General features: G+C 37.0%; 1 protein-coding gene across 3 annotated transcripts in view; it reads right to left on the bottom strand.

Moving 5' to 3' along the window:
- CCDC171 (coiled-coil domain containing 171) overlaps positions 1-27,528 on the bottom strand; it is a 309,890-nt gene that overhangs the window by 239,809 nt on the left and 42,553 nt on the right. For all 3 annotated transcript variants that reach the window (XM_030294128.1, XM_030294126.1, XM_030294127.1), the window contains 2 exons: positions 7,572-7,664; positions 3,239-3,399 (listed from right to left, as the gene is read on the bottom strand). In XM_030294128.1, the coding sequence (XP_030149988.1) occupies positions 3,239-3,399; positions 7,572-7,664 (254 nt within the window). The remainder of the gene's footprint in view (positions 1-3,238; positions 3,400-7,571; positions 7,665-27,528) is intronic.

Genomic DNA, 27,528 nt, shown 5'->3' with positions numbered 1-27,528 from the left:
GTTGTATCAGTTCTATCCAACAGGTAAAACAATGTCCTACCCCAAACTCCCTGGTCTCAAAGTTGTAAATTAAAGGTATCATTTACCAGGGTGCCTAAGCGGTTCAGTCAGTTAAGCGTCCAACTTTGGCTCAGGTCATGATCTCACGGTTCGTGGGTTCGAGCCCCCAAGTCGGGCTCAGTGCTGACAGCTCGGAGCCTGGAGCCTGCTTCAGATTCTGTGCCTCCCTCTCTCTCTCTCTGCCCCTCCCCTGCTCACGTTCTGTCTCTCTCTCTCTCTCTCTCTCTCAAAAATAAATAAACATTAAAAAAAATTTTTTTAAGGTATCATTTACCTTAAAGACCTAAAATCTACCAAGTTTCCTTTTGAAATACATGATCCCAAACTTAGAGCTACTTTGAAAAATCAATATGTGAGAGTTCATGACTTTAAAACATTTTAAAGTATTTTTTAAATTAGATTCTGGGGGCGCCTGGGTGGCTCAGTCGGTTTAGTGACCGACTTCGGCTCAGGTCATGTTCTCGCGGTTGGTGAGTTCGAGCCCCGCGTAGGGCTCCGTGCTGACAGTTTGGAGCCTGGAGCCTGCCTTGGATTCTGTGTCTCCCTCTCTCTCTGCCCCTCCCCTGCTTGCACTCTGTCTTTCTCTCTCTCTAAAAAATAAACATTAAAATTTTTTTTTAAAAAAAAGAAGATTCTGAAGACAAGTCAGAAGTACAAATAGACAATGAAATAGCTTAACCAATCATTCCTCATGCCGTATCATTCATTCCCTGTAGTACCACAGATCATTGGAACGGAAGAGGCTGTCATGTTACATACAAAGAAAAGGAAGATGCGATGGAGAAGAGAAGTCACAGGAACGGAGTCACAGAAATGAGTAGTGGGCTTTAATTACTATTTAATATTCACTGTTTATTATTATAGCACAGTTATATAGAGACGAAGAACGGATAAGGGACACTGTGTTAAAGTATTTTGGATTGTTAGCTGGTGCTTAGTTGGAATATGTAACTAATATTTAGAATTGTTAGTTGATGCTTGTTGGAATACAAAATTTGAGTAAAATTTTTCAAGCACCAAAACACAAATAATAGCAGAACAAACCTAAAGAAAAAAATTGGCTTGGGGTATGATTAGAAAAGCACATAGATTAACATCCTGGAGCTTGGGGCACCTGGCTGGCTCAGTTAGTTGGTGGACCATGCAACTCTTGATTTAGGGTCCTGAGTGTGAGCTCCACATTGTCGGCAGAGTTTACTTTAAAACTTTTTTTTTTCAACGTTTTTTATTTATTTTTGGGACAGAGAGAGACAGAGCATGAACGGGGGAGGGGCAGAGAGAGAGGGAGACACAGAATCGGAAACAGGCTCCAGGCTCCGAGCCATCAGCCCAGAGCCCGACGCGGGGCTCAAACTCACGGACCGCGAGATCGTGACCTGGCTGAAGTCGGACGCTTAACCGACTGCGCCACCCAGGCGCTCCTAAAACTTTTTTTTAATGTTTATTTATTTTTGACAGAGAGAGAGACAGAGCATGAGCATGGGGAGGGGTAGAGAGAGAGGGAGACACAGAATCCGAAGCAAGCTCCAGGCTCTGAGCTGTCAGCACAGAGCCCGACGCGGGGCTCGAACTCACAGGCCGTGAGATCGTGACCTGAGCTGAAGTCAGATGCTCAATGACTGAGCCACCCAGGCGCCCCGAGTTTCCTTTAAAACAAAATATTGGAGCTTCATTGTTAGCAGGTCTTTTAAAATTCCACTAGTCCAACTTCTGCAGGATTCTTTTCTTCAATATCCATGACAAAGAATCTTCTACCTTCTGTTTTGAACCTCCCCAAAGTAGCCTATTATTTCACTGGTGAAAGCTTTACTTGTTGGGAGTACAGTCTGGCTTCTTTCACTTGCAGGTTCTAATTATTATCTCAAAGCAACAGTTAAAAAGTCTGCACTATATTCTATATAAAAGCCCTTCAAACATATTTATATATAAATGTGCAGATTCAAGCAATGGTTCAAAGGAAATACAGGAGGATAAGTCCTTAGAATAACATTCACAGAAGGTCATCTAAGTCATCCCAGAGGAAGCAAAAACTTTCAGTTCAGAATTACTGGTTTAAAATATTATAAGCATTACCAATAACAGTAATCTCAAGTAAAGAATTTTAAATTTTTTCAACATCAGTTTTTTAAGTCAGTCTTTCAAGTGCCATCTTTATGATTTTGCTATACCTGTAATAATTACTACTATTAAATAATGCTTTTCTCTAACTCATTTTTTATGTCAAATGAAGTATTTTAAGAGGAATCTTCATGTCATTGCTGTAAGTGGAAAATCATGATCTATTTGTCATATACAAACTAACATTAAAAATAAATACACAACTTTAATATACCAACCTATTATCATGTCATGTACCAATGGTGGTATGTATTTCACCGTCTGGGGAGAAATGCTTTAAAACATCTACTATCAAGGGGAAAGTGGTGATGGGCATTGAGGAGGGCACTCGTTGGGATGCGCACTGGGTGTTGTATGGAAACCAATTTGTCAATAAATTATATTTTTAAAAATCTACTATCAACTTTTTTTTGGAAACATATTAAAGAATTATGAACGTTTAAAGCATCCTACAGAACATTCCAGATTAAAGGCTTTTGAACTGATAAAGGTAAAATCAGTAGCAATCAAAAAGATCCTGACTCTGCCACTTACTAGTTGTGTGTCCCCATCCTCATTAAGCCTCAATTTCCACATCTGTAAAACAGGGATAAAAAGAGAAGCTACCTCATGGGGTGTTATATAAATTAAATGAAATCATGCAATGCTAGATGCCAAGTGAGCCACAATGCATGCGAGCCACTAAGAGTGGTATTAGTCCTACTGCTATTATGCCCGTAGTTTGAGAAAATCTCAAACATTATCCATCTCCACATAGCCCTTTTCAGGTGGCCTAGAAATCAAGGTCTTTAAAGATACTGTATTACATCAGTAAATACAAAATACATTAACATATTTACTTTCTAGGGTAAAAATTGCATTTCTGAGACCACTTGGAATAGCCATGATACTTCAAAATCCAAAAAAGTAGAGAAGTATAGATCTGTTTTATGAAATCTTTTATCCGCAAACTAGCACTGACATCAATGAGAGCTACATCTAAAATACTACACATTCATACTTATGTAGGTTTCATAAACCCTTTACATTAATTTAAAGAATTTTACAGTAAAAGACTTACAAATTTAATTTTGCAAAGCTCTCTTGTGCATTATGCTTTTCTCGCTCATATGCACTTTCAACTTCTTTGAATTCACTCTTGATCATTTCCAAGTCAGCAACAGCTTCTGCCTGGCTGGCCTTCTCGACCTGCAAAGCTCCTTCAAGGTCTCGAATCCGTAACTACCAGATGTCAGAGAAGTAGTTAAAGCAAGGAAGGAAACACTAGCGTCAGTCAAATTGAACAGCGTAATTTATCAGTAGCAGATCATCATTTACCGAAGCTTCTTCCTTTCTGCTTTGGTTTAAAAAGGAAAATAAACAAAAGACAGTGTATTCCCTTTCTGAACATGTTTAATGGAAGGAAGAGTGGAAGAAGAGTTAACTGTGCTATGGAAATGCCTAATCAAAGTGCCTAATTTCGACTTACAAATCCACGTTCAAAACTTTGTATGAAACATAATGAGTGGTTTTTGAAAACAAAAGCAAAGAATTCGTCCCCTCTTAAGAGAAACACCGTTACATTAACATCGTTAGAATCTCAATAAAGTTTTACTCCTAGAGGTTTCTTACTGTTGACAAGTAAAACTTTTATTACCGAATAATACTATTTGACTAAAATATTTGTAAATGTGGGATATCTAGGATTTGCCTCAAAGTGATATAGGGATGGGAGTAGACAGGGACAATAAATAAAAAACATGATTGGCCTGAGGTAAATCTTGAAGTGATGGCTACACAGGAAGCTCATTGTTCCATTCTACTTCTGCATATACTTGAAACTTTATATAATAAAACACTTTAAAAACTGGATTCCATGTAAACAATGACAGCAGAACAGAGGAACAAAGCAGTATATTCCCATAAAAGAAGAATATGCAGCAGTAAAAAAAAAAAAAAAAAAAAGTTACAAAACAACTTCTGAGGGGCACCTGGGTGGCTCAGTCAGTTAAGCATCTGACTTCGGCTCAGGTCATGATCTCCCAGTTCATGAGTTCGAGCCCCACATCAGGTGAGCTCGAGCCCTGCTTCAGGTGAGCCCCACTTCTCTCTCTCTCTGCCCCTCGTTCACTTGTACCCTCTCTCTCTCTCTTTCAAAAAAAAAAAAAGTTTTTGAAAAGGAAGTTCTCTGTGTGGTTATCTATGTAGGGTTAACATATATCAATAAAGCAAAGTCCAGATAAAGTCTATATTTTGGGTAAATAAGTAGAAAAAATAAGAATAAGTAAGAGGCAATAGGGTAGACTGAAGGGAGACACAGGAGTGAAAGCAAGAGTTCTCATCCATTTAATATTGTTTTGATTTCTGAACTATGTTTTACCTTCTTCAGAAAATTAAGTTAAAAACAAAAATTAGAACGCTAAGTTCAAAAAAAGGGGGGTGGTAGAAAACGCTTTATACTAGATAGAAAATCGGCTTCAGAATCCTAAAGCTCACGTTTAAATTCTAGCTCTACAAATTAACTCAGGTGACCTCTGGCATATTACTAAACCTCCAAAAACCTGAGGTTCCTCACCTGTAAACAGTAAATCATCATCATCATCCTCATCAACAGACTATCTACAGAGTTGCTACAAAGATCTAATGAGAGAATATTTATGTAATATCAATATATACTTAATATCACATATGAATACATAATATTTGTTTAATAAATGTTTGAATAAATATTATTAAGCACTTAATATGTGCCAGGCAATGAGCTAGTGCTCAAGGTATTATATGATAGTCATGAAAATAGACAGTCTTAGTTCTTGAAGAGCTCCTAGTCTTTAGGAGAGGAGACACCACAAGAGAATATGTAAGTGGCTCCTGTCACAGAAACAGGCACAAAGGGCCATGAAATCAGAGAAAAGCTCTGAACAAGCCTCATGGGGATGGCAAAAGACAATCTGAGGTAAAAAAGATGAAGTCACCAAGAAATGAAGCCTAGGACAACATAAAAATGTTCTTAAATTAATCCATACAAAAAATAATCACCAGAATTATTATTTGTAATTATCCAAAAATATTTTGGAATAACTGAAACATTCTTACACTAACGTAAGGAAATAGAATAAATATGGAGACACAACCTGGTAATTTTTCAGATTCGGTCTTTTAAACTTTCTTTTTCTTTTTTTTTTTTTTTCAATTTTTTTTTTTAAGTTTATTTATTTTTGAGAGAGACAGAGCATGAGCAGGGGAGGGGCAAAGAGAAAGGGAGACACAGAATGAAGCAGGCTCCAGGCTCTGAGCTGTCAGCACGGAACCCGACACGGGGCTGGAACTCATGAACCCCAAGATCGTGACCTGAGCCAAAGTCGGAGACTTAACTGACTGAGCCACCCAGGCACCCCTAAACTTTATTTTTCTCTGCTATTTTGTCTAAATCCAATGTTTACAAGTAAAATAATAAATGTGGACAACAGTTTCTTCTATCTGCATTGCTATCTCCTTTCAGAAAATAAGCACACTCAATCACAAAGGATAAATCAATCCAACTGAAAGAGAAGTAGTTTTCAAATTACTAATTGAGTCAACTCTCTGATTCTACTTTCTCATTTTTATGATATAGCATCTAAACAAACTTAACTACAGTTTATGATAAAATGGTGATTCATTACAACTATTTAGTAGTCTCATTTGTCTCATTTGCTTTTAAACTAATCTGAATTTTACTAGATGTACCTCACTGAAAATACTTGTCGGGATTTATAGATGTATATGGTTCAAATATAAACTTTGGCTTTTTTTCACAGTCAAAACCCTAAGTTAAATATGAAATATTAATGTATATAAGTAAAAACTATACATGTAATAATTATTTTTATAGCTATTAACTATATATACATCCAGGTATAAATTATAACTACAATGAAAAACTTAATTTCTGAATTGTGCTTCTTTCATAACTTAAAACTTTAGCCTTATTGCTTATTTTTGGGTGATTTAATCTTTTTTTTTTTTTTAAAGAAAAGCTTAACTTGTACAAGTTTGCCTAAAATACAAACACTCAAATACATGGGCCTGAGAATTTTGCAGGTAAAGGAGGCATTTCATTAAAGATAAAAGTAAAAAAATAATTTATTATAAATTTCTTATGAGCTTAGTTACACCCTATATTAAGACATGTTTAAGCAATAAGGTAAAACTTGGCAAGTTTTATTAATTAAAATTTAATATAAGGGAAAGTGTATGTCTTAAAAAAAAATCCAAATTAAATTAAGGAACTTAGGGGCACCTGGCTCAGTCGGTAGAGCATACAACTCTTGATCTCAGGGTCATGAGTTCAAGCCCCACACTGGGTGTGGAGTCCACTTTAGAAACATTAAATTAAGGAATTTAGATTTCTGGAACTTTATGTGAGACTTGATTTATATACAACAAGCTATGGGCCAAACTTGGTCCATGCACAGTAGTTTGCCAACCCCCAGTTGGAATGCCTTCACTTCTCTTAGAAATTCCTTCTCATTCTAAAACCTAAAGGACACCTTCCTTTAGGATGCCTTCAATTAATTCCCCTCTCACATTTAATCTTTATTATGCCCCGTAGTATTTTAGTATTTGATATTTCTATCCACACATTTATCTGTGTATCTGTATAGATGTAGAGGTATGGATACAAATATACAGTATTTCTGGTAATGAAATGTAAGTTCCAAAAGGAGTTCTTTCACCTTTATCCCTTGGGCTCTTTTTTTTTTTTTAATGTTTATTTATGGGGGGGGGGGGACAAATGAGGGAGAGGCAGAGAGAGAGGGGGGGAAACAGGATCCAAAGCTCTGCACTGACAGCAGGGAATCTGACGCCAGGCTCAAATTCACAGAACCATGAGATCATGACCTGACCCAAAGTTGTACCCTCAACTGACTGAGCCACCCAGGTGCCCCACCTTCAGCTCTTAATACAGTGATAAGTAATGTGCACAAGATATACACACGATAAATGAAGGTGCTTATTTTTTTCAGTGTTTTCAAAAAAGAAATTCAACCCACGGTTGTTGATAAAAAGAATACTCTGATCAGTAAATCTTTCTGTAATAGGCCAGAGGGTAAATATTTTGGACTTTGCCGGCCATAAGGTCTCTGTCACAAAACCCCCCCCCTTGCCACTGCAGCACAGAAGCCCCACAGACAAGACAAAACCTCCCTCGAACAGGCAAAGGGTGAGATTTAGCCTGTGGGCTGTAGTGTGTCAACCCGTCCTCTAATATAGTAAAAACCATCCTCAACTATATCCTGATACAAATAGGATAATGAGTGCCTTAACAATATGCTACCCATTCTAAACGCACACCTTAGCTCTCTGAACAGAATCCCACTTTTCCCTGCCTAATAAAATCCATACCAAAAAAATTTCAGCTTAGGCTTTACCTGAATAATTTCAGAATTAAATTTTGACTCCAAATGTGCTGCTCTTTCTGCTTCAATATTTTCTTCTAATTTCCTCACTCTTAGAGTAGTTGCCTGAAAACAAATTCAAAGGTTAAGCTCACAAACATTGGTGTTTATTTAAAAAAAATTTTTTTTTAACATTTTATTTATTTTTGAGACAGAGCATGGACACGGGAGGGTCAGCGAGAGGGAGACACAGAATCTGAAACAGGCTCCAGGCTCTGGGCTGTCAGCACAGAGCCCGACACGGGGCTTGAACTCACGGCCCGCGAGATCGTGACCTGAGCCGAAGTCGGCCGCTTAACCGACTGAGCCACCCAGGTGCCCCAGACATTGGTGTTTAAAGTGGACATAGATCTTTGCAACAACATGGACGGAGCTACAATGCTGAGCAAAACAAGTCACTCAGAGAAAGACAAACACCATATGATTTCACTCACGTGTGGAATTTAAGAAAGAAAACAAATTGGGGCGCCTGGGTGGCTCAGTCGATTAAGCGTCCGACTTCGGCTCGGGTCATGATCTCGCGGTCCGTGAGTTCGATCCCCGCATCGGGCTCTGTGCTGAAGGCTCAGAGCCTGCAGCCTCTTCAGATTCTGTGTCTTTCTCTCTCTCTCTCTGGCCCTCCCCTGCTCACACTCTGTCCCTCAAAAATAAATCAACGTTAAAAAAAGAAAAATTAAGAAAACAAATGAATCCAGGGGAAAACAAAAGAGAGACAAATAAAAAAGACTTAGCTATAGAGGATAAACAGATGGTTGGTGACCAGAGGGGAGGGGGGTGTGGGGAGGAGGGTGGGGGGGATGGGTGAAATAGGTGAAGAGGATTAAAAGCACACTCATCATGATGAGCATTGAGGAATGTATAAAACTGTGGAATCACAATATTGTACACCTGAAACTAATATAACACTGTATGGTAACATACTGGAATTAAAATTAAAAACTTTTTTTTAAGTGGATATAAATCACACTTTAGATTACTGTAGCCTCATTTTAACTGCTTTTCCAAGATTGTGAAAGACATGGTAAAAAAACGTGTGAAAATCATGCTCAGGAAGAACACTCCAGTCCTTGCTTTTTTTTTCTTTTTTATTGATGTATAATTTATATGTAATAAATTATATGCATTAAAAGTGTGTAATTTGGAGCACCTGGGTGGCTCAGTTGGTTGAGCGGCCGACTTCAGCTCAGGTCATGATCTCACAGCTCGAAGGCTCGTGAGTTCAAGCCCCGCATCAAGGTCTTTGCTGACAGCTCAGAGCCTGGAGCCTGTTTCAGATTCTGTGTCTCCCTCTCTCTCTGTCCCTGCCCTGCTCACACTCTGTCTCTGTCTCTCTCAAAAACAAATAAACATTTTTTAAAAAGTGTGTAATTTGATAAGTGTATATACACGCACATGAAGTCACTGCCATAATCAAGATTAGAAATATTTCCATGACGCCTACAAGATTCCTTCTATCTCTTGGTAATTTCTTCCAGCGCTTAACACCCCACCCCCATCTCCAAGTAACAACTGATCTGGTTTTGTCACTATTAATCACTTTGTATTTCCCAGAATTCCATAGAGATTGAGTCATACAGCATATATTCTATATCGTCTGGCTTCTTTCTCCCAGCATAACTATTTTGAGATTCACCATGAGGTTGCATTTATCAACCATCTATTCCTTTTTATTGTTAAAGTGTTCCACTGTGTTGATACACCACAACTGACTTATCTGTTCACCAGTTTACGTACATTTGAGTTGTTTCCAGTATAGGCGATTACAAATGAAACTATGAGCTTTTGTGCACACGTCTTTGTAAGGGCATGTACTTTGACTTCTTGGAGGTAAACAGTGAAGGGAAGAATGACAAGGTCATGTGGTAGGTGTATGTTTAATGTTTTATGAAACTCCCAAACTTTTCTGAATTGTTTATAATTTTATACACCCTTAACAACACTTGGCATGGTCAATTTTTGTTTTTTCGTTTTTGGGAGGAGGGTGATTTAAGACATTCCAATAGGCATGTAATGGTATTCCATTTCAGTTTCAATTTGCATTTCCCTAATGACAGATGACATTGAGCATCTTCTCACATATTTATTTACCATCTGTATACCTTCTTTGGTGAAATATCTACTCGGATCTTTTCCCCATTTTTTAATTAGGTTGTTTTCTTATTATTGATTGAGTTTTGAGAGTTCATTATACAATCTGGATACAAGTCATTGACTGGATATGTGATTTGCAAACATTTACTCCAAGTCTATAGTTTGTCTTTTTGTTAACAGTGTCTTTCACAAAGCAAAAGTTTTCAGGGCACCTGGGTGACACAGTTAGTTAAGCAACCGACTCTTGGTTTTAGCTCAGGTCACGATCTTGCAGTTCATGAGTTGGAGCCCCGCGTTGGGCTCTGCACTGACAGCACAGAGCCTACGTGAGATTCTGTGTCTCCCTCTCTCTCTGCCCCTCCCCCACTCATCCCCCCCCCCAAAATAAATAAACTTAAAAAAATTTTTCATTATAATGAAGTCCAATTTATTAATTTTCAGATAGGGGTCAACTTCTGGCCAGAATCAGAAGTCAAGAGCTTTATTTTTGAATGCCATTTTTGCTCAGAAAATGCAACCCTGGGAAGCACTGGATTCCTAGTCCCAAAGAGGTCACTGGTCATGACCAAAAGCCTGTTGGGGGCAAGGACAGCTATAGATGTTTCAGGGTAACAGTAGCAAAGAAAAGCCATGCCTAGAGTCTTGTCTGTCAAATAAAGATGGTTCAGTAGTGATGGAGTAAGCCATTACTAATTTGATTTCCTTTTCAAATAAAATCTGGACAAGAAAGAAGTTTCTATTAATTATATTTACTTTATCATTTAGCCTAAGCTGAAGTTTTAAAAAAAAAATTTTTTTTAATGTTTATTTATTTTTGAGAGAGACAGAGACAGAATGCGAGTAGATTAGGGGCAGACAGAGAGGGACACACAGAATCCGAAGCAGGCTCCAGGCTCCGAGTGTCAGCACAGAGTCCGACGCGGGGCGTGAACTCACGAGTTGTGAGATCGTGACCTGACCCGAAGTCGAATGCTCAACCGACTGAGCCACCCAGGCGCCCCAAAGCTGAAGTTTTTTAAAGGCCCAACTTGATTAATTTGATTTTTCCTCTTTCCTCCTACCCTTTCCTTATTTCTTTTTTTTTTTTTTTTTTTTTTTTTTTTTTTGCAGAGACAGTAATGTAATGAATCACACAGGGAGGAGCATAAATAAAAACTGGATAATTCACAAATGAATCAAGCAGTCTGTGAATATGTAAGAAATGACTAGTTTTTTTTTGAGCAAAGCATGTTCTTATGATGTCTTGTTTTAGAGTAGAGCAAAAACACAAATATCCCTTCTTCTCTCGAGGACTTTGTAGTCCTTTTGCTACTAATAGCCTTCATAGTCAAGAAGCAATTCTGCTTCGACAGTCAATCACTCCGTTTCACAAATATGAAACTCACAAAATATTTTTTTACACCGACTTATGTGCTTTAGTTAGATTTTGCAATCCTATCAATAATATTTCTTAGTGAGTTACTAGAAAAGACTTTTTTCCAGAGGGCAGAAAAAGCAGTAAGTCCAAATGTGATCTTTTGGGTCTAAATTGAATTTAAATCCAAAACAATAAAATGATTTTTTTTAAGTTAGTAGAATACAGTATCTTTAAAGGTAAAATCTGACATTTATATCCTATACTGCTACAGTATTTTGAAATAATGGGCATTCCACTGAAAGATGAAACTGGTAAATATTCATAATTTAGTCTGACAACTCAAGACTCAAGATTCAAAAAAACGGGAAATGAGGAAATATAAAACTAAAGAGGGGTGCCTGGATGGCTCAGTCAGTTAAACATCCGACTCTTGATTTCCGCTCCAGTCATGATCTCACAGGCCCTGGGATCAGGCCCCACGTTAGCCTCAGCTCTCACAGTGCAGAGCCTGCTTGGGATTCTCTCTCTTCTCCTCTCTACCCCTCCCTCACTTGTGCACATATGTGCTTTCTCTCTCTCTCAAAATAAATAAAAATAAACTTAAAAAAAAAACTAAAGAGTTATTATTATTTTTTAGGTGTAATAATAATTGGTATTGTGGCACCTGGCTGGCTCAATCAGTAGAGCATGCAACTCTTGATCTCAGGGTCATGAGTTCAAGCCTCACATTGGACATAGAGTTTACTTAAAAAAATTTTTTTTAATAATTAGTATTTTTTAACTCCTATCTCTTTGAAATACATACTAACATGTTCATGGATGAAATTATATGACATCTGGATTTGCTTTAAAATAAACTGGGGGTGGGGTGCCTGGGTTGCTCAATCAGTTAAGTGACCAACTCCTGGTTTTGGTTCAGGTCATGATCTCACGGTTTGTGAATTCGAGCCCATGTTGGGCTCCACATTGATGGTGTGGAGCCTGCTTGGGATTCTCTCTCTCTCTCTCTCTCTCTCTCTCTCTCTCTCTCTCTCTCTCTCTCAAAATAAATAAATAAACTTTAAAAATAATAATAAACTGGGGGTTAGGAAGGGAAGCTGATAATCATGAAATAATGTTGGCCATCAGTTGATCATTCTTGAAGCTGAGTAATAGGCACATGAAGTTCATTTTAGTATTCTGCTGACTTTCACAGATGATTGAAATTTTCCATACTGAAAAACATTTTTTTTTTTTAATTTTTTTTTCAACGTTTATTTATTTTTGGGACAGAGAGAGACAGAGCATGAACGGGGGAGGGGCAGAGAGAGAGGGAGACACAGAATCGGAAACAGGCTCCAGGCTCTGAGCAGTCAGCACAGAGCCCGACGCGGGGCTCGAACTCACGGACCGCAAGATCGTGACCTGGCTGAAGTCGGACGCTTAACCGACTGCGCCACCCAGGCGCCCCGAAAAACATTTTAAAACAGCAACAAAAGCAAAGAAAGTATGGTGGGGAAGTATGGTACTGGTATCATTATTTACCAACAAAATTGTATTCTGACCAGAAAAGATCATTAAAATAAACTAAGCCATTCATTCCTAAGCAAAAAAGGTCAGTGGGAAGGTGAGACTTTGAACCAATCAATTCCTACCTATATTGTCAAAATATTAAGATATATCAAATAAAATATTCCCTTCATACTCATTACCACCTGTCTCAAAACATGTTTCACACCAAACATTAGTCCCATGGAAAGTTATTAGCTATTATATGAAAAAGCAATTTCACCATCATAAGGTGACAGACACAGAATTAAAGCCAATTTTACTAAAGCACTTTCCAAAAAGTTAACATGATCTTGAAAAGTTAGAGCAAAGTTGGAAGACTCACATTTCCTGATGCCAAAACTACTACAAAGCTACAGTGATCGAAACAATGTGGAACTGGCATAAGAACAGACCTATAGATCTACAGAAAAGAACTGAGAGTCCATAAATACATCCATGCATCAATGGTCAATTGATTTTTGACAAGGGAGCCTAGACCATTCTATGAGAAAGAATCATTTTTTTATTAAGCAGTGCTGAGGCAATGGGATATACACATTCAAAAGAATAAATGTGGACCCCTAACTCACATCATATATAAAAATGAATTCAAATGGATCAATGGCGTAAATGTAAGAGCTAAAACCATACAACTCTTAGAAGAAAACATAGAATTTATGACCTCAGATTTGGCAACAGATTCTGAAATACAACACCAAAAGCATGAGTAAAAAAAGAAAAAAAAATTGGACTTCATAAAAATTTTAAATTTTGAGCATCAAAGGACATTATAAAAAAGTGAAAGGCAACCTAGAGGACAGAAGATATTTATAAATCATGTATCTGATAAGAGTCTAGTATGCAGAATATACAAAGAGCTGTTACAATAAAAAGACAAACAACACAATTTAAAAAATTAGTAAAGGGCTTGAATAGACATTTTTCCAAAAAAGATATGAAAATGACAAGTATATCAAATGATGGCCAACACTATTAGTCATCAGGGAAATACACATCCAAACCACAAAGAGATATATCTTCATGCATGTGAGGCTAGCTATAATTTTAAAAGTGGAAAATAACAAGCATTGGTGAGGATGTAGAGAAATTAGAGAGACCTCATAAATTACTGGTGGGAACGTGAACTGGTGCCACCACTATGGAAAATGGTTTCTGAGTTTCTTAAAAAGTTATACAGTCACCATATCCAGCATTTCCATTCCTGGGTATATACCCCCAGAAAAATAAAAACATGTGCAAACAAAAACTTGTACACAAATGTTCACATCAGCATTTTTCGTAACCACCAAAAAGTAGAAACAGTTCAAGTGTCCATCAACTGATGAATGGTGAACAAAATATGGTGTATCCCTATAATAGAATATTATTCAGCCAAAAAACATTCAGTACCAATACCTGCTATAACATATATGAACCTTGAAAATATATGTTAAATGAAAGAAACCAGACACAAAGAGACTATGTATCGTATGACTTCATTTATATGAAATTTCCAGGATAGGCAAATCCATAGGGATAGAAAGTGTGTTAGTGATTGCCAGTAGCTAGGGAGGGAGGGAGGAAGGAGCAGTCATTGCTAATGGACATGAAGTAGTGAGAATGTTCTGGAATTAGAGAGTGGTAATGGTTGCACAACTTTGTGAATATACTAAAAATATACTTTAAAAGGATGAATGTTACAATATGTGAAATATATCTTAACAAAAAATAAAAAGAATCCTGAGTATGAGAACCAAAGACAATGTCAAAGAAGTGACAGCCCCCTAAGGCAACTTCATAATTTCTGAAAAAAATTCCCTCTAAATGCTGACTTTGATCCTTAGAATAGGGATCTCCATTGGTTTTAGGTATAAAGCATGGTATCTACTATAGCAGAAAAACTCTTATATTTAGCCAGATTAAAATGAGCATTACTCTAGGTAGGCCCAATACTAGTTTAAATCTTTTTTCTTTAATTTTCTTAATGTTTTATTTACTTTTAGGAGAGAGAGAGAGAAAGAGAGAGCAAATGGAGGGAAGGGCAGAGAGAGGGTCTGAGACACAGAATCCAAAGCAGGCTCTAGGCTCTGAGCTGTCTGCCCAGAGCCCGATGTGGGGCTTGAACTCAGAAACCATGTGATCATGACCTGAGCAGATGTTGGTCACTTAACCAACTGAGCCACCCAGGTGCCCCTAAAAAAAATTTTTACTGTAAACTCTACAAAATGCTCAGCTTAGATTCTGTAAGTCAGAAGAAGCCTAACCAGTCACAAGAAAATAGCCCATAGGCACTGAAAACAAAAAACTAGAACAAAAAAAAAGTTAATAAAGACAGAGGGAAGAAACCAATCTAACATTTTTTTTCAGATTCCAAAAATCATATGCATAAGCTTCTCTTATCAAAATAAGAGTCTTATATTTTATAAAATACAGAATATTCAGTGATTCTATGATAAAAGAATCAACAATTCATGTCTTCTTTTCATTTCTTATGTATATGTTATGTCATATTAATTAATTAGTCATCTGATTTACACTCCAAAAGTCAAGGAGAGGCTCTGTTATTCCTGCCCAGGCCAAAACTAAATGGGTTGAAATAATATGCCAGAGATCACATCTTTATTTTCATACCTTCCTGCTTTAAATGAATGTCCAGAAGAAAACAACTCTATCAACTGTTATTACTAAAACTATCAATTAATCAGTAAGGACAGAAAAAAAATCTTCAAATCTTTAAACAAACTTCCAAAAGTGGACTTGGTTGATAGACATAATTAAATTAAGGCCCTCCTAATAATTTTTTTTTCATCTCCTACTCTGGTGAATTAAGTCTTATATCCAGCAGAGGGCGCTAGAAGAACATAAACGTGCTGTTCACAAAAAAATTTTTTTTTCCAATACTGTCTAAGAGAACCAGTACAATCATGAACTGTCTCATTAGTATCCAGTCCTAACATATTCTACAAAGCAAGGGCAAAAGTGGTAACAGGATTCAGGTTAAAATACAAAAATCAACACAAATTCATACATACCACCGGTCAATTTAAGCATACACAGATTTGCCTATAATACAAGTACTACACTATCCTATGTTTGTTCCTTAACACTACGAACAGGAGTTCTTTATCTAACACAACATGAGCACATATTTTATCATGTATTAGCTGATTTTTGTGACCTTTCCTACTGCAATATACTGCCAAGAGATCTTTATTTCAATAAATACTATATATCCATCATAACTATTTCATTATTTTATGATTTACATCTCATTCAATCATGTTCAGCCCAATTAGATAATCTACTTCACTTTTAAAAAGTGAGTCTTCGTTGTTTGAAGAAGGTAGTTTAGAGAAGGATGTCTCTGGCTCAATCCCTTGGTACATGTTATTTTATCATAACACAGGGCATAAGCCGCCAGCTCCAATTCAGCAGCAGAACTAACCAAACATTTCCAGACCACATTTGCTCTCTGCACCACATCTGCTCCTGTGGCTTCCATGGGCCTGTTTCAAAAGTTTCACAAAAGTTATGAAAACGTGCACGTACACTGCTGAAAGACTGAGCAAAAACACCCGCTCCTACTACATTATTTTCTCCTCAAATAGAATATAAGCAGCTCAGAGGGTAGCAGTGAACTTAAAGGAATTAGTCAAGCAGCAAAGCTCTGATACACCAAATTTAGCTCACTAAAATGAACAAGACAACTAGGGGAGGAAATGTCACAAAAGTGCATACTAGGGATTTCTCAGTAGTACATTATACAGCACCGTTTCCAAAACAGTTGCACAAAGTTTACCCCAGAATGTCAACAGCTGTATAAATAGAAAGTGGCTGTTTATTGAACTCTTTTTCCAGATTTTATCACCTGGTATTTCCCACTAATGGACACTTTCACAGTAACCAATAGAGTAATAATCCATCTTCAAGAAGATAATTCTAAGGAACTGAATCATCATAGACTGATTAATCATTATTTTAGTGGTAAGTGTATTTTGTTACATTTTAGTGACTGCAAATAATTTTTTATACGTGTGCAAACAATTAACTGCAATATTTATTCCTACCTGGGGTGGAGGGGAAGTAGTTACTGCACTTTGAGAATTTTTTTTTGAGAGAGAGAGAGAATATGTGTGTGCCCATGAGCATGCATGCATGAGCGGGGAAGGGGCAGAGAGGGAGAGAGAAAATGTAAGGCAGGCTCCATGCCAGGCACGAGTCCCACGGTGGATCTCATGACAATGAGATCAGACCTGAGCTGGACACTTAACTGACTGAGCCACCTAGACGCCCCTGTACTTTGAGGCTTTAAAGTGAAGATCTCAAAGTATTTTTTATTATCAGAAACAAAAATCTTAAAGGGTCAAGGTCTCTAAGTATTTGACAAGTATTTGAACAACAGAAGCCCCACAATACCGTATCACTTAAACGGAGTCAAATATTAAAGGACTGTAACAAAGAAAATCTATGAGTCCTTTACTGTTTATTATCCTGCGGGCACCTGGCTGTCTGAATCAGTAGACGTGCGACTGTTGATCTTGGGATCATGAGTTCGAGTTCATTTAATCTAATCAATTAAATCCAATTTAATTTAAAAATAAACATAAATAGGAGTGCCTGGGTGGCTCAGTTGGTTAAGCATCCAACTTTGGCTCAGGTCACAATCTCGCGGTTCATGGGTTCAAGCCCCACATCAGGCTCTGTGCTGACAGTGCAGAGCCTGCTTGAGCATCTCTCTCCCCCTCTGTCTGTGCCCCTACCCACTCGTGCTTTCTCTCTCTCTCAAAATAAATAAACTTAAAATAAATACATACATACATACATAAAAATATAAATAAAATCACACAGCAGTTTCAAGAAACAGGCGAATGTACAAACATTCAGAGCCCTCCATGCCCATCATCTCAACCGTGGTTCACTGCGCAGTTTTAGGAGAGGAAACACAAAGCTAGTCACTGAGGGCAGCAACAGTCAGCGCCTTAACAGTTTCAGAACCGACACAGGAAAGCAACCTGATGACTACAGGAATCAACTGGAAAATAAAGCAGCACATTTTTATTCACCAGGAGTGAATAATGAAGTCTATCATTCAGACTATAAATCAGCTTAATGGAAAAAAAGAGCTTTTATTACTTTTACATATAATAAAAGAAACCACAAAAAATGAAAATAGGAAATTTCAGGGACAGAATTGACACAACACAAATTCTGGTCATAAATTAATTTAGCATCTCTAAAAATCACCTTTACCTTTCCTAGTAACAAAAACTGCAGTATTCAACAAATTTTTTAATAAACTCCCAATTTTAAAGTCCATTACGCACATAAAAACAAAAATATGTAATACTTCGAAGCACAATTACATAACCCAGGTGATTTCATCATTTACCTACTTTATAATAAGTAATGAGCACAAATAGGTGTTTAAAAATAATTCCTACAAACACATGATGCCTTTAAAAAGTGAAATCAGATAAGGTTAGCTTCACGGACAATAGGAAAGGTGAGGTACATTTTTCGTTACCTTTTCCACTTGAGTATAGTACACATACAGAGAAAAAAGCTACTCTACCCTGCTTTCTGTTACTATGCCACAGAATATGACTGACAGAAGCAATTCAGAATTTATTTGCAGGCTGTTCTCATTCCACTGTAATCTTCGCAAGACTCTTCAGTCCTCTCGCTATTAGGTTTGCATCTTCTCTTTTCTCTTTTCTTATTGAGTTAAGTTTATTTCCCATGATAAAAAAAAAAAAAGGCTCCCCTAGTTGTAAAGAGGTTTATAAAAGCCACAGATATTTCTTTTTCCAGTTCACTTTTCCCTTGGTTCTGTGGTATCCAGCACCACATTTATAAAATTGGATTGGGAGTTTGCTTTCTTTTTTTAAATCTCAGAAACCACTGATCCGTGTTAAAATGATTAAGCCACACAGTGGTATATAGTTTATCAGATTTTTTAATACAAATTATATATATATATATATGTATATATATATATATATACATATATATATGTATATATATATATACATATATATATATATATATATATACTGCTTTGATCCAAGCATGTTAAGAAATCACCATTTTATGAAATACAGCTGTTAGAAAACTTCACTGAAATTTAAAACACTGATTAGGCTACACATCTGTTGTATTAGTTGCTTTAATGTAATACTATTAACGTTAGATAATATGTTCTATTAAGTTAAAATGTTAACAATTTCCCTCTGTATTAACATTATTGTCTCATTTATTTTTATATTAATCCTCATATTTCATGTATCTTATAGTAATCCTTTTTTAAAAAAATACCACTGACAATTACTTAAGTACCTAGAATTACTAATAGTTAATGTCTCCACAATTGAATATAAAAGTAGCATAAAATCCTCTCTAGAAATTTAACTTTTCCTTCACTATGTCACCATCTGGCCAAAAGCCAAGACAAGATATATTCACTTAAATATAAAGCAAAAAAAATTTTTTTAAGTTTATTTATTTTGAGACAGGGAGAGAGTGAGAGACCAAGAACGTGCACACACGGGGGAGGGGCAGAGAAAAGGAGAGAGAGAATCCCAAGCAGGCTCTGTGCCATCAGCGCAGAGCCTGATGCAGGTTTCAAACTCACAAATTATGAGATCATGACCTGAGCCAACATCAAGAGTCGGACACATGACCAACTGAGCCACCCAGGTGCCCATATAAAGCAAAATTTTTTTAATTTAAAATTTTAAATGTTTAAATATAAAGAATTGTAGATGAGTCAGGGGACTATATTGTCCACTTATAAAATTCTTATGAACAGAATAAAAATTGAGACTATCTGGACTACACTTCAAAGCTTCAAATTCTCCAAAAGCAGAGACCTAGTTATTACCAAAAGTAATTACAGGGTAGCTAAGGAAAACCATAAAGTAAAACTACGCTAAAACAATTTTATGTCTACAACATCAATCAATAAAAGAAGAAACTGGGGCAAGTTATTTTACAAGGAAAAGTCAATACTAAGTTATCCAAAAACAAATCCTAAAGTTTAGGCATTAGACATTCCCTCAATTCAGTCAAAACTGGCTTTTTAAGAATTTTATCAACAACAACAAAACAAAACAAAACACACAAACAAAAAAGACAGAAATCACTGTTATGTAGTATTTCTTCACACCTGTAGGCAATTAAAATATTTTCAGTGATGATCATAGGGTTTTATAACATTCTAAAGTGACTTTTTTTTTAAAGTTTACTTATTTAAGTAAGCTCTACACCCAGTGTGGGGCTCAAACTCACAAGCCCGAGAGCAAGAGTCATACGCTCTTCTGAGATCAAGAGCCAGCCAGGCACTTCCTAAAGTGACTTCTAAATAAGGTGTTTTTTTTTTTTAATTCTAAGCATATTCAGACTTTATTCTAATCTTTTAATAGGCCATCCATAAGCCACACAATATTTTTAAATGATAATTAAAATATGATGATATATTCCCGAATTCATTGGCCTGAAAAAAATGTTCATCACAAGTGATAAATAGGCTAAAAATATTATTTAGAATATAATCTGATTTTTTATTTGTTCTCTAACTTTACATAAAATTAGACCATGGGTGAGTAATTTTATCTTTGCCACGTTCACACGTGGCATTATCATTGAGAGTTCCTATACACCCCACACCAAGTTTCCCTTATTATTAACATCTGACATTTGTACGGTATGAATAACCCATTAAAATGGACACTGAATCTTAATAGATTTCTCTAATAACATACAAATGGCCAACAAGCACATGAAGTAGTATTCAATATCATTAGTCATTAGAGAAATGCAAACCAAGACCAAAATAACATTCTATTACGCACCACCCAGCGTGGCTTTCGTCAAAAAGATTGATGATAACAAGTACTGGTGAGGATCTGGAGAAACTGGAACCCTCATACATTGCTGGTGGAACGCAAAATGGTTTCACCACTGTGCAAAACAGTGCGACAGTCCTCAAAATATAGAATACAGAGTTACCACATGACCCAGCAACTCCACTCCTAGGTATGTATCCAAGAAAACTGAAAACATGTTCACACAAAAACCTGTACACAAATATCCATAGAGGCATTATTCATAATAGCTAAAAAGTGAAAACAACACAAATGCCTAACAACTGAGAAATGTATACACAAAATATGGTATATAATACGATGGAATATTACTCAGTAATAAAAAGGAATGAAGTACTGATACATGATACAACATGGATGAATTGTGGAAATGTCATGCTAAGCGAAGAAGGGCAATCACAAAAGACCACATAATGCATGATGACATTCATAGGAAATGCTCAGAATTGGCAAACCTATAGAGATAGAAAGCAGAGTAGCAGTTGCTTAGGGCTGAGAGAAATGGGTTTTTTTCTGAGTGGTAAAAATGTTCCTTTATTTATTTATTTTTTTCTTTGAGAGAGAGAGAGAGAGAGAGAGAGACAGAGACAGAGAGACAGAGAGAATCTTAAGCAGACTCCACAATCAGCATGGAGACCAACATGGGGCTTGATCCCACGATCCTGGGATCATGACCTGAGCTGAAATCAAGAGTCGGATGCTTGATGGGTGAATCTCAATAAAGATTTTTTAAATACCATCAGCATTAGAAGTTTAACGTCCAGGGGCGCCTGGGTGGCGCAGTCGGTTAAGCGTCCGACTTCAGCCAGGTCACGATCTCGCGGTCCGTGAGTTCGAGCCCCGCGTCGGGCTCTGGGCTGATGGCTCGGAGCCTGGAGCCTGTTTCCGATTCTGTGTCTCCCTCTCTCTCTGCCCCTCCCCCGTTCATGCTCTGTCTCTCTCTGTCCCAAAAATAAATAAACGTTGAAAAAAAAAAATTTAAAAAAAAAAATTTAAAAAAAAAAAAAAAAAAAAAAAATTTAACGTCCAGACACTCATCTCCACCTCAAGTAGCCAAACAACTACTCCTTCCTAACCACCATACACACTTGAGATTTATCATCTGAAGGATGTGAATCTGAACCAGAGGCTGGACATAGGAATACACAGAGAGGGGGTGGGGAAGGGAGTACACAAGACTGAAACCAGGGGAAAGTCTGTGTGCTGAACAGTATGATATGTGAATTCTCCCTCCATGTCTTTCTTCCATTTTATAACCACCTCAGAGCAAACTAGCAGAGCACTCTGCAGAAACTATAACAACACAGAGAGAAGACCTATAACATTCAAAGTTTCACAATGCAATACTTCCCAAAATTCCTTACCATCCCCCATACTTCTACTGAACTGCCTACTCAAAATCTCCACATGGATGTCTACCAGGCATGCCTATCTAACATACCTAAAAGCAAAATCCTGACCACTCCCAAATCTACACCACTTGCACTCTTTGCCAGTTGAGTAAATGGCAATGCCATTCACTTGTTTGCACATGCCAGAATCTTTGACATTCTCCTTTACTCCCTCCTTTTTTCTCACAAGCCAGATGCAATTAATTGGCAAATTCTGTTGGTTCCATCATCCAAAATACATACAAATCCAACCCCTCCTCTATGCTATATATCTCATCTAGGTGACTTTAATAGTGTCCTAAATGGTCTCTTACAAGCTATTTTCCAAAGAGTATAAAGAATGATGCTTTTCAAACAAATCTGAGGAAGCATATCAAGCCTCTGCTCAAAACCTTCCAATGGCTTTCATTTCACTCAGACAAAAGCCAAAGTTCTTACAATGAATTACAGAAGACTGTCAAGGCTAGAAAATCTGCCTACCTTTCTATATCTCCTACTAGCTTCTCCATGTCAGTCCCAATGGCCTACTTGCTATTCTTCAAACACTCTGAGCACACTCACATCTCAAGGCCTTTGTACTTCCTTCTACCTCAAATGCTCTTCCTCCAGGTATCTACATGGCTGTCCCTTTAGGTCTCTACTCAAATACCATCTTATCAAGTCAGCCTTCCATGAACACTACCCTAAAACGGTAACCATCCTGTCCCATCACTCATTACTTCCCCTAGTCGGATTTATTACTCTCCACAGGGCTTATCATGTTTTGTTTCATTTAATGTGTGATTCTCCCTGACTAGAGTGTTAGCTTCAAGAGGGAAGAGACTTTGTTTTGCTCACTGCTATGCCTCAAGCACCCTAGTGTGCCTAAAACTCCCTAAAAATACTGAATAAACAAATGAATACAGTACTCATAGGAACAGGATGCTATGAAAATGGTACAGAAAGGGGTGCCTGGGTGGCTCAGTCGGTTGAGCATCTGACTTCGGCTCAGGTCTTGATCTCGTGGTTTGTGAGTTCGAGCCCTGCGTCGGGTTCTGTGCTGATAGCTCAGAGCCTGGAGCCTGCTTCAGATTCTGTGTCTCCTCCCCTCTCTGCCCATCCCCTGCTCGTGCTCTGTCTCTCTCTGTCTCTCAAAAATAAATAAATGTAAAAAAAAATTTTTTTAAGTGGTACAGAGAACCAGAGCTCTCAGAAATTAAAAATAAAAAGGAAAATATTCAATTAGATTATTAGAAAGTAAAGTCAAGTAAATCTCCCAAGAAGCCACAATAAGTAAAAAGCAAAGAGAAAGACAACAGAAAGGCTATAAAAAAAAAAGTAAAACATCAATCCAGTTGGTCTAACATTTGAATAATAAAAGCTTGGCCGTGATCGTATAGTGGTTAGTACTCTGCGTTGTGAATAATAAAAGCCTGAGAAAGAACAAAAACAAAACAAAACAAAAAAACCCTGAGGAAAAAATCATGAAGAAATAACACAAGAGAATTCCTCAAAATGAAGGACATGAGTTTCCTAACTAAAATGCTCACAATGCCCCCCGCCCCTGCATTAAATAAAAAAGATCTATACTAAGAAACATTGTTTATGTTTGATGTTCTGCAACTGCAGAGTCAGTGGGAACTCTATACCACAAATAATTTGGAGTCTTTACAAATACAAGGAACAACAAAACTATAGATGGAGAATCTGTAGATTGAAGGAGATTCATGGGGTGCCTGGGTGGCTCAGTTGGTTAAGCAATTGACTTCAGCTCAGGTCATGATCTAACAGTTCGTAGGTCCGAGCCCTGCGTCGGGCTCTGTGCTGACAGCTCAGAGCCTGGAGCCTGTTTCCGATTCTGTGTCTCCCTCTCTCTCTGCCCCTCCCCAGCTCACACTCTGTCTCTCTTTCGCTCTCTCTCAAAAATAAATAAACATTTAAAAAAAATGTTTTAATAAAAAAAAAAAGAGATTCACAAAACATATCAACCAATTGTAATGTATAGACCTAATTGGAACTCTGACTTAAACCCCAATCTTACACACGTTTTTGCTGTTTATGAAGCAATTTGAAGTCTGAATAATGCCTGGATATTTGACTGAATTAAGTAATCACTGTCAATTCAGATTTGATATTGATAATGTGGCTGTAAATAAAGACACCTTATTTCTTAGTCACAATGAAATACTTATGGTTAAAATAATCTGATGCCTGGGATTCATTTCACTATAATATGGAAAGGGGGAAGTGACTGGGGGTATAAATGATAACATATTGGCCATATATAAATCATTGTTGAAGCCGGTGATTGGTACGTTAGGTTCATTATACTATTCTGTTCATCTTTTAAAATCTGTTTAAAGCTTTGCATGTAAAACAATGTTTGAAAAAAACAGAGGACCAAGAAAACTTACAGAGACGATGAGAATGAGCAAAGGATCACCGACAAATGGACCTCCTTCAAGGCTTTATACCTTTACACTCCCACCAGCAAGGTAAAGGAAGTTTTAAAATCACCCTCGACAACACTGGGTGCTTTCTTTTTCTTTAATCTTAGCATAATGAGTGTTATAGCCTTTCTTACATCATGGTGAGATTAAGCATTTTTCATGTGTTTGTTGTCCATATGAACATCTTTCACATCTTCTTTGATGTCCTTGGTAGATTTTTCTTTTCAAAAAGGTTTTCTCCTTTTTCTCATCAGATAGTGTGGGATTTACATAGAGAGATACAGAGATAGAGTTTTATTTACCCTTTCCTGTAAATATCTTTCTCATTTGTTTGCCTTTTTACTTTATTTGGAGTGGAGAATTTACTTATACGGTAAAATGTTGGATTGCGAATAACTCGTTCTGCGAGTGTTCCGAAAGATTAGCAAACATTTTAATAAATTTTAACCTGATAAATGAGCGACGTCTTGCAATACAAGTAGTACTTGATGCCGAGACTCACATGATCACAACTAAGCCAATGGTTCTCTCTCTCTCTCTCCCTCTCTCTCTCTCTCTTTCTGTCATTCACTGCAGGATTGTGGGTGATCTCCCATGTTCAGATGCCTGATCTCAGGCCGCGGTGTTTGGCAGAAATCAGTGATTTTTCAGAACATTGGCAGGTGTGTCCACAACCGGCACTAGAGTATGTTTTGTCACTTCAGAGCACCTATGGACTCCTTTCCTTTTCCATTCAAGAGTAAGCTTAGGAATGCTTTGCTTGGTTCTAGGTCAGGCTGCCTGCAGATATAGACCCTTTCCTTTGCTGCCTTATTGCCAGTTACATTAAATACAGTCTATGACAAGAGTTTATTAATACTATACTGAAGTCAACATCCGTGCGAGCATATACAAGGGCCCCCATGCAGACAAAGATTCCACTGAGCCAACAGATAGCAGTGATTCCATTAGTGATAGTGAAAGTTGTCCTACACAAAAACCCTTCTCTCTCTCTTCTCCCTCACACCACCCATGAAGGTTTTCAAAGTTAAGTGTAGGTTTATTTTTCTTCATATTTTCTCTGCTATTTTGTATTATATTACAGTATTGTAATCATTTTTACATGAATATATTTGGGCTGTGGAATAAATCATCTGAGTTTCCATTATTTCCTATAGGGAAATTCGCTTTGACATAGAAGTGCTTCGGATTACAAGCATGTTTCCGGAACAAATTATGCTCACAAACCAAGGTATTACTGTATATTACTTTAATTTCTTACAATCAAAGCTATAAGTCCATTTCTTTATGATTTTGTTCCTCTGCTTTTATGATTAGTAGTAAGTCATACTGCACTCAGAGAGCAAAAGGACTTAAATTTTCTTCTTCTTAGTTTATCAGTTTTTAATGTTTTACTCTTTTTTAATCCAACTGGAACTTATTTTAGAATATAATATAAGATGGGAATCTAACTATATTTTGTCCCAAAGAGTTAACCATATTCAACAAGGCTACTACCAGCCTTTCAATTCTATGCCATTAGTCTGCTCTTAGAGTTACCATACTTTTTAGCCACTCAACAATCTCTTTTCCCCTTCTTTTGGAACTGGACCCTAATTTTCTTTATAAAAATTTCTTTTTGGGGCTTTAATTTTTTTTAATGTTTTTAAAGTTTACTTATTTTTTTGAGAGAGAGAGAGAGAGTGCCAGCAGGAGAGGGCAGAGAGAGAAGGAGTCACCAATCAAGCAGGCTCCAGGCTCTGAGGTCAGCATAGAGTCCAACACAGGACTTGAACTCGTGAACTGCAAGATCATGACCTGAGCCGAATTCAATGCTTAACCAACTAGGTGCTCTGTGGGCTTTAATTTTTTTTTTAATTTATTGATTTTGAGGGAGAGAGAGAGAGAGGGAGAGAGAGAGGTCCAAGTGGGGGGAGGGGCAGAGAGGGGAGAGAGAGAGAAAATCCCAAGCAGGCTCTGCAATATCAATGCAGAGCCCAACACAGGGCTCAAACCCACGAACTACAAGATCATGACCTGAGCCAAAATCAAGAGTCGGACACTTAACCGATTGAGTCACTGAGGCGCCCCTGGGCTTTATTTTTAGTAGAACTGAGAAAGATTTATTTGGGGCAAACTACCTCTTCCAGTCAAATATTTTCTCTCTGGGACTTGAATCCTAAATAAAAGTACAAAACGAATGATACCAAATTGTTATTGATAAATAAAATAAAAATTATGGATACTAATTCATCTCAATTTCATCCATCATTTCTGTTCCCAAGCCTTCTGGAGATGCTCTGGGATTCATTTCTGAGCCTAATTCCCCAGGTTTCATCCTGATTCTGCAAATATGATTCCCATATTCTTCACCGTATTTAAGCTAACCAAAGTTGGTTTCTATTGCATACGACCAAATAACCACAAGCAATACAATACTAAAGCTTTATAATGCATATTAACCTCTGAAATAGTAAGCCCCTGCTCATTACCCTTATCAAAATGTTTTAGAGACTCTCGGATAGCTCTTTAGTCTTCAACATGAATTTCTGAATCTATCTTCCCCAAATAATTCCACTGAATTTTTTTATTGGAACTGTTTTACCCCATAATATAACCTAGGGAGGATTCATATCATTATAGGGTTGAGTATTCCCAAAATGTCTCACCATTTTCTTTGAAGACTCTCAGTTACTTTTTGTAACTTTTAAGGTGTTTGTAGTTGATTATATTCTTATTTTTGTCACTGTGAAGAAAACTTTTTAAATATTTTAAATATATTATTCTCTGATTATTGCTGCTATATGGGAATGTATATATAATTATTACATATTATTTTCTTTCTGGCCTCCTTACTGAATGTTCTTACTAGTATTAATATTTTTAAAGTTGATTTTCTTGATTATTTAGGGTATAAGTGTATCATCTGAAAATAACAAGAGTCATACCTCCTTCTTTCCCACAATAATAATTCTTATTGCTCTTCTTCCATCATATACTTCTTTGGCTAAAATTTCCAGAACAACGCTAAATGGCAGCAGTGAGTTTAACCAGAGCATCTCTAGCATTTTATCATTGAATTCTCTTTATAAATGTTCATTTACCTAATGACAATTATAGATTATGTTTAAAACAAAACTTCTTTATCTATTGAAATACTTCATTTCCCACAAACAAAAGGAAATTTTAAAAAGAAGAATGAACAAATAGATTTCTCTCAAAATTAATTAAATTGATCATCAGTATCATTCTCTCATAAAAATCACATTT

The sequence above is a fragment of the Lynx canadensis genome, chromosome D4, assembly GCF_007474595.2.
Source record: "Lynx canadensis isolate LIC74 chromosome D4, mLynCan4.pri.v2, whole genome shotgun sequence".
Classification (NCBI taxonomy): domain Eukaryota; kingdom Metazoa; phylum Chordata; class Mammalia; order Carnivora; family Felidae; genus Lynx; species Lynx canadensis.
The sequence above is the reverse complement of the archived record's forward strand: the minus strand, read 5'-3'. Positions and strand labels throughout refer to the sequence as shown.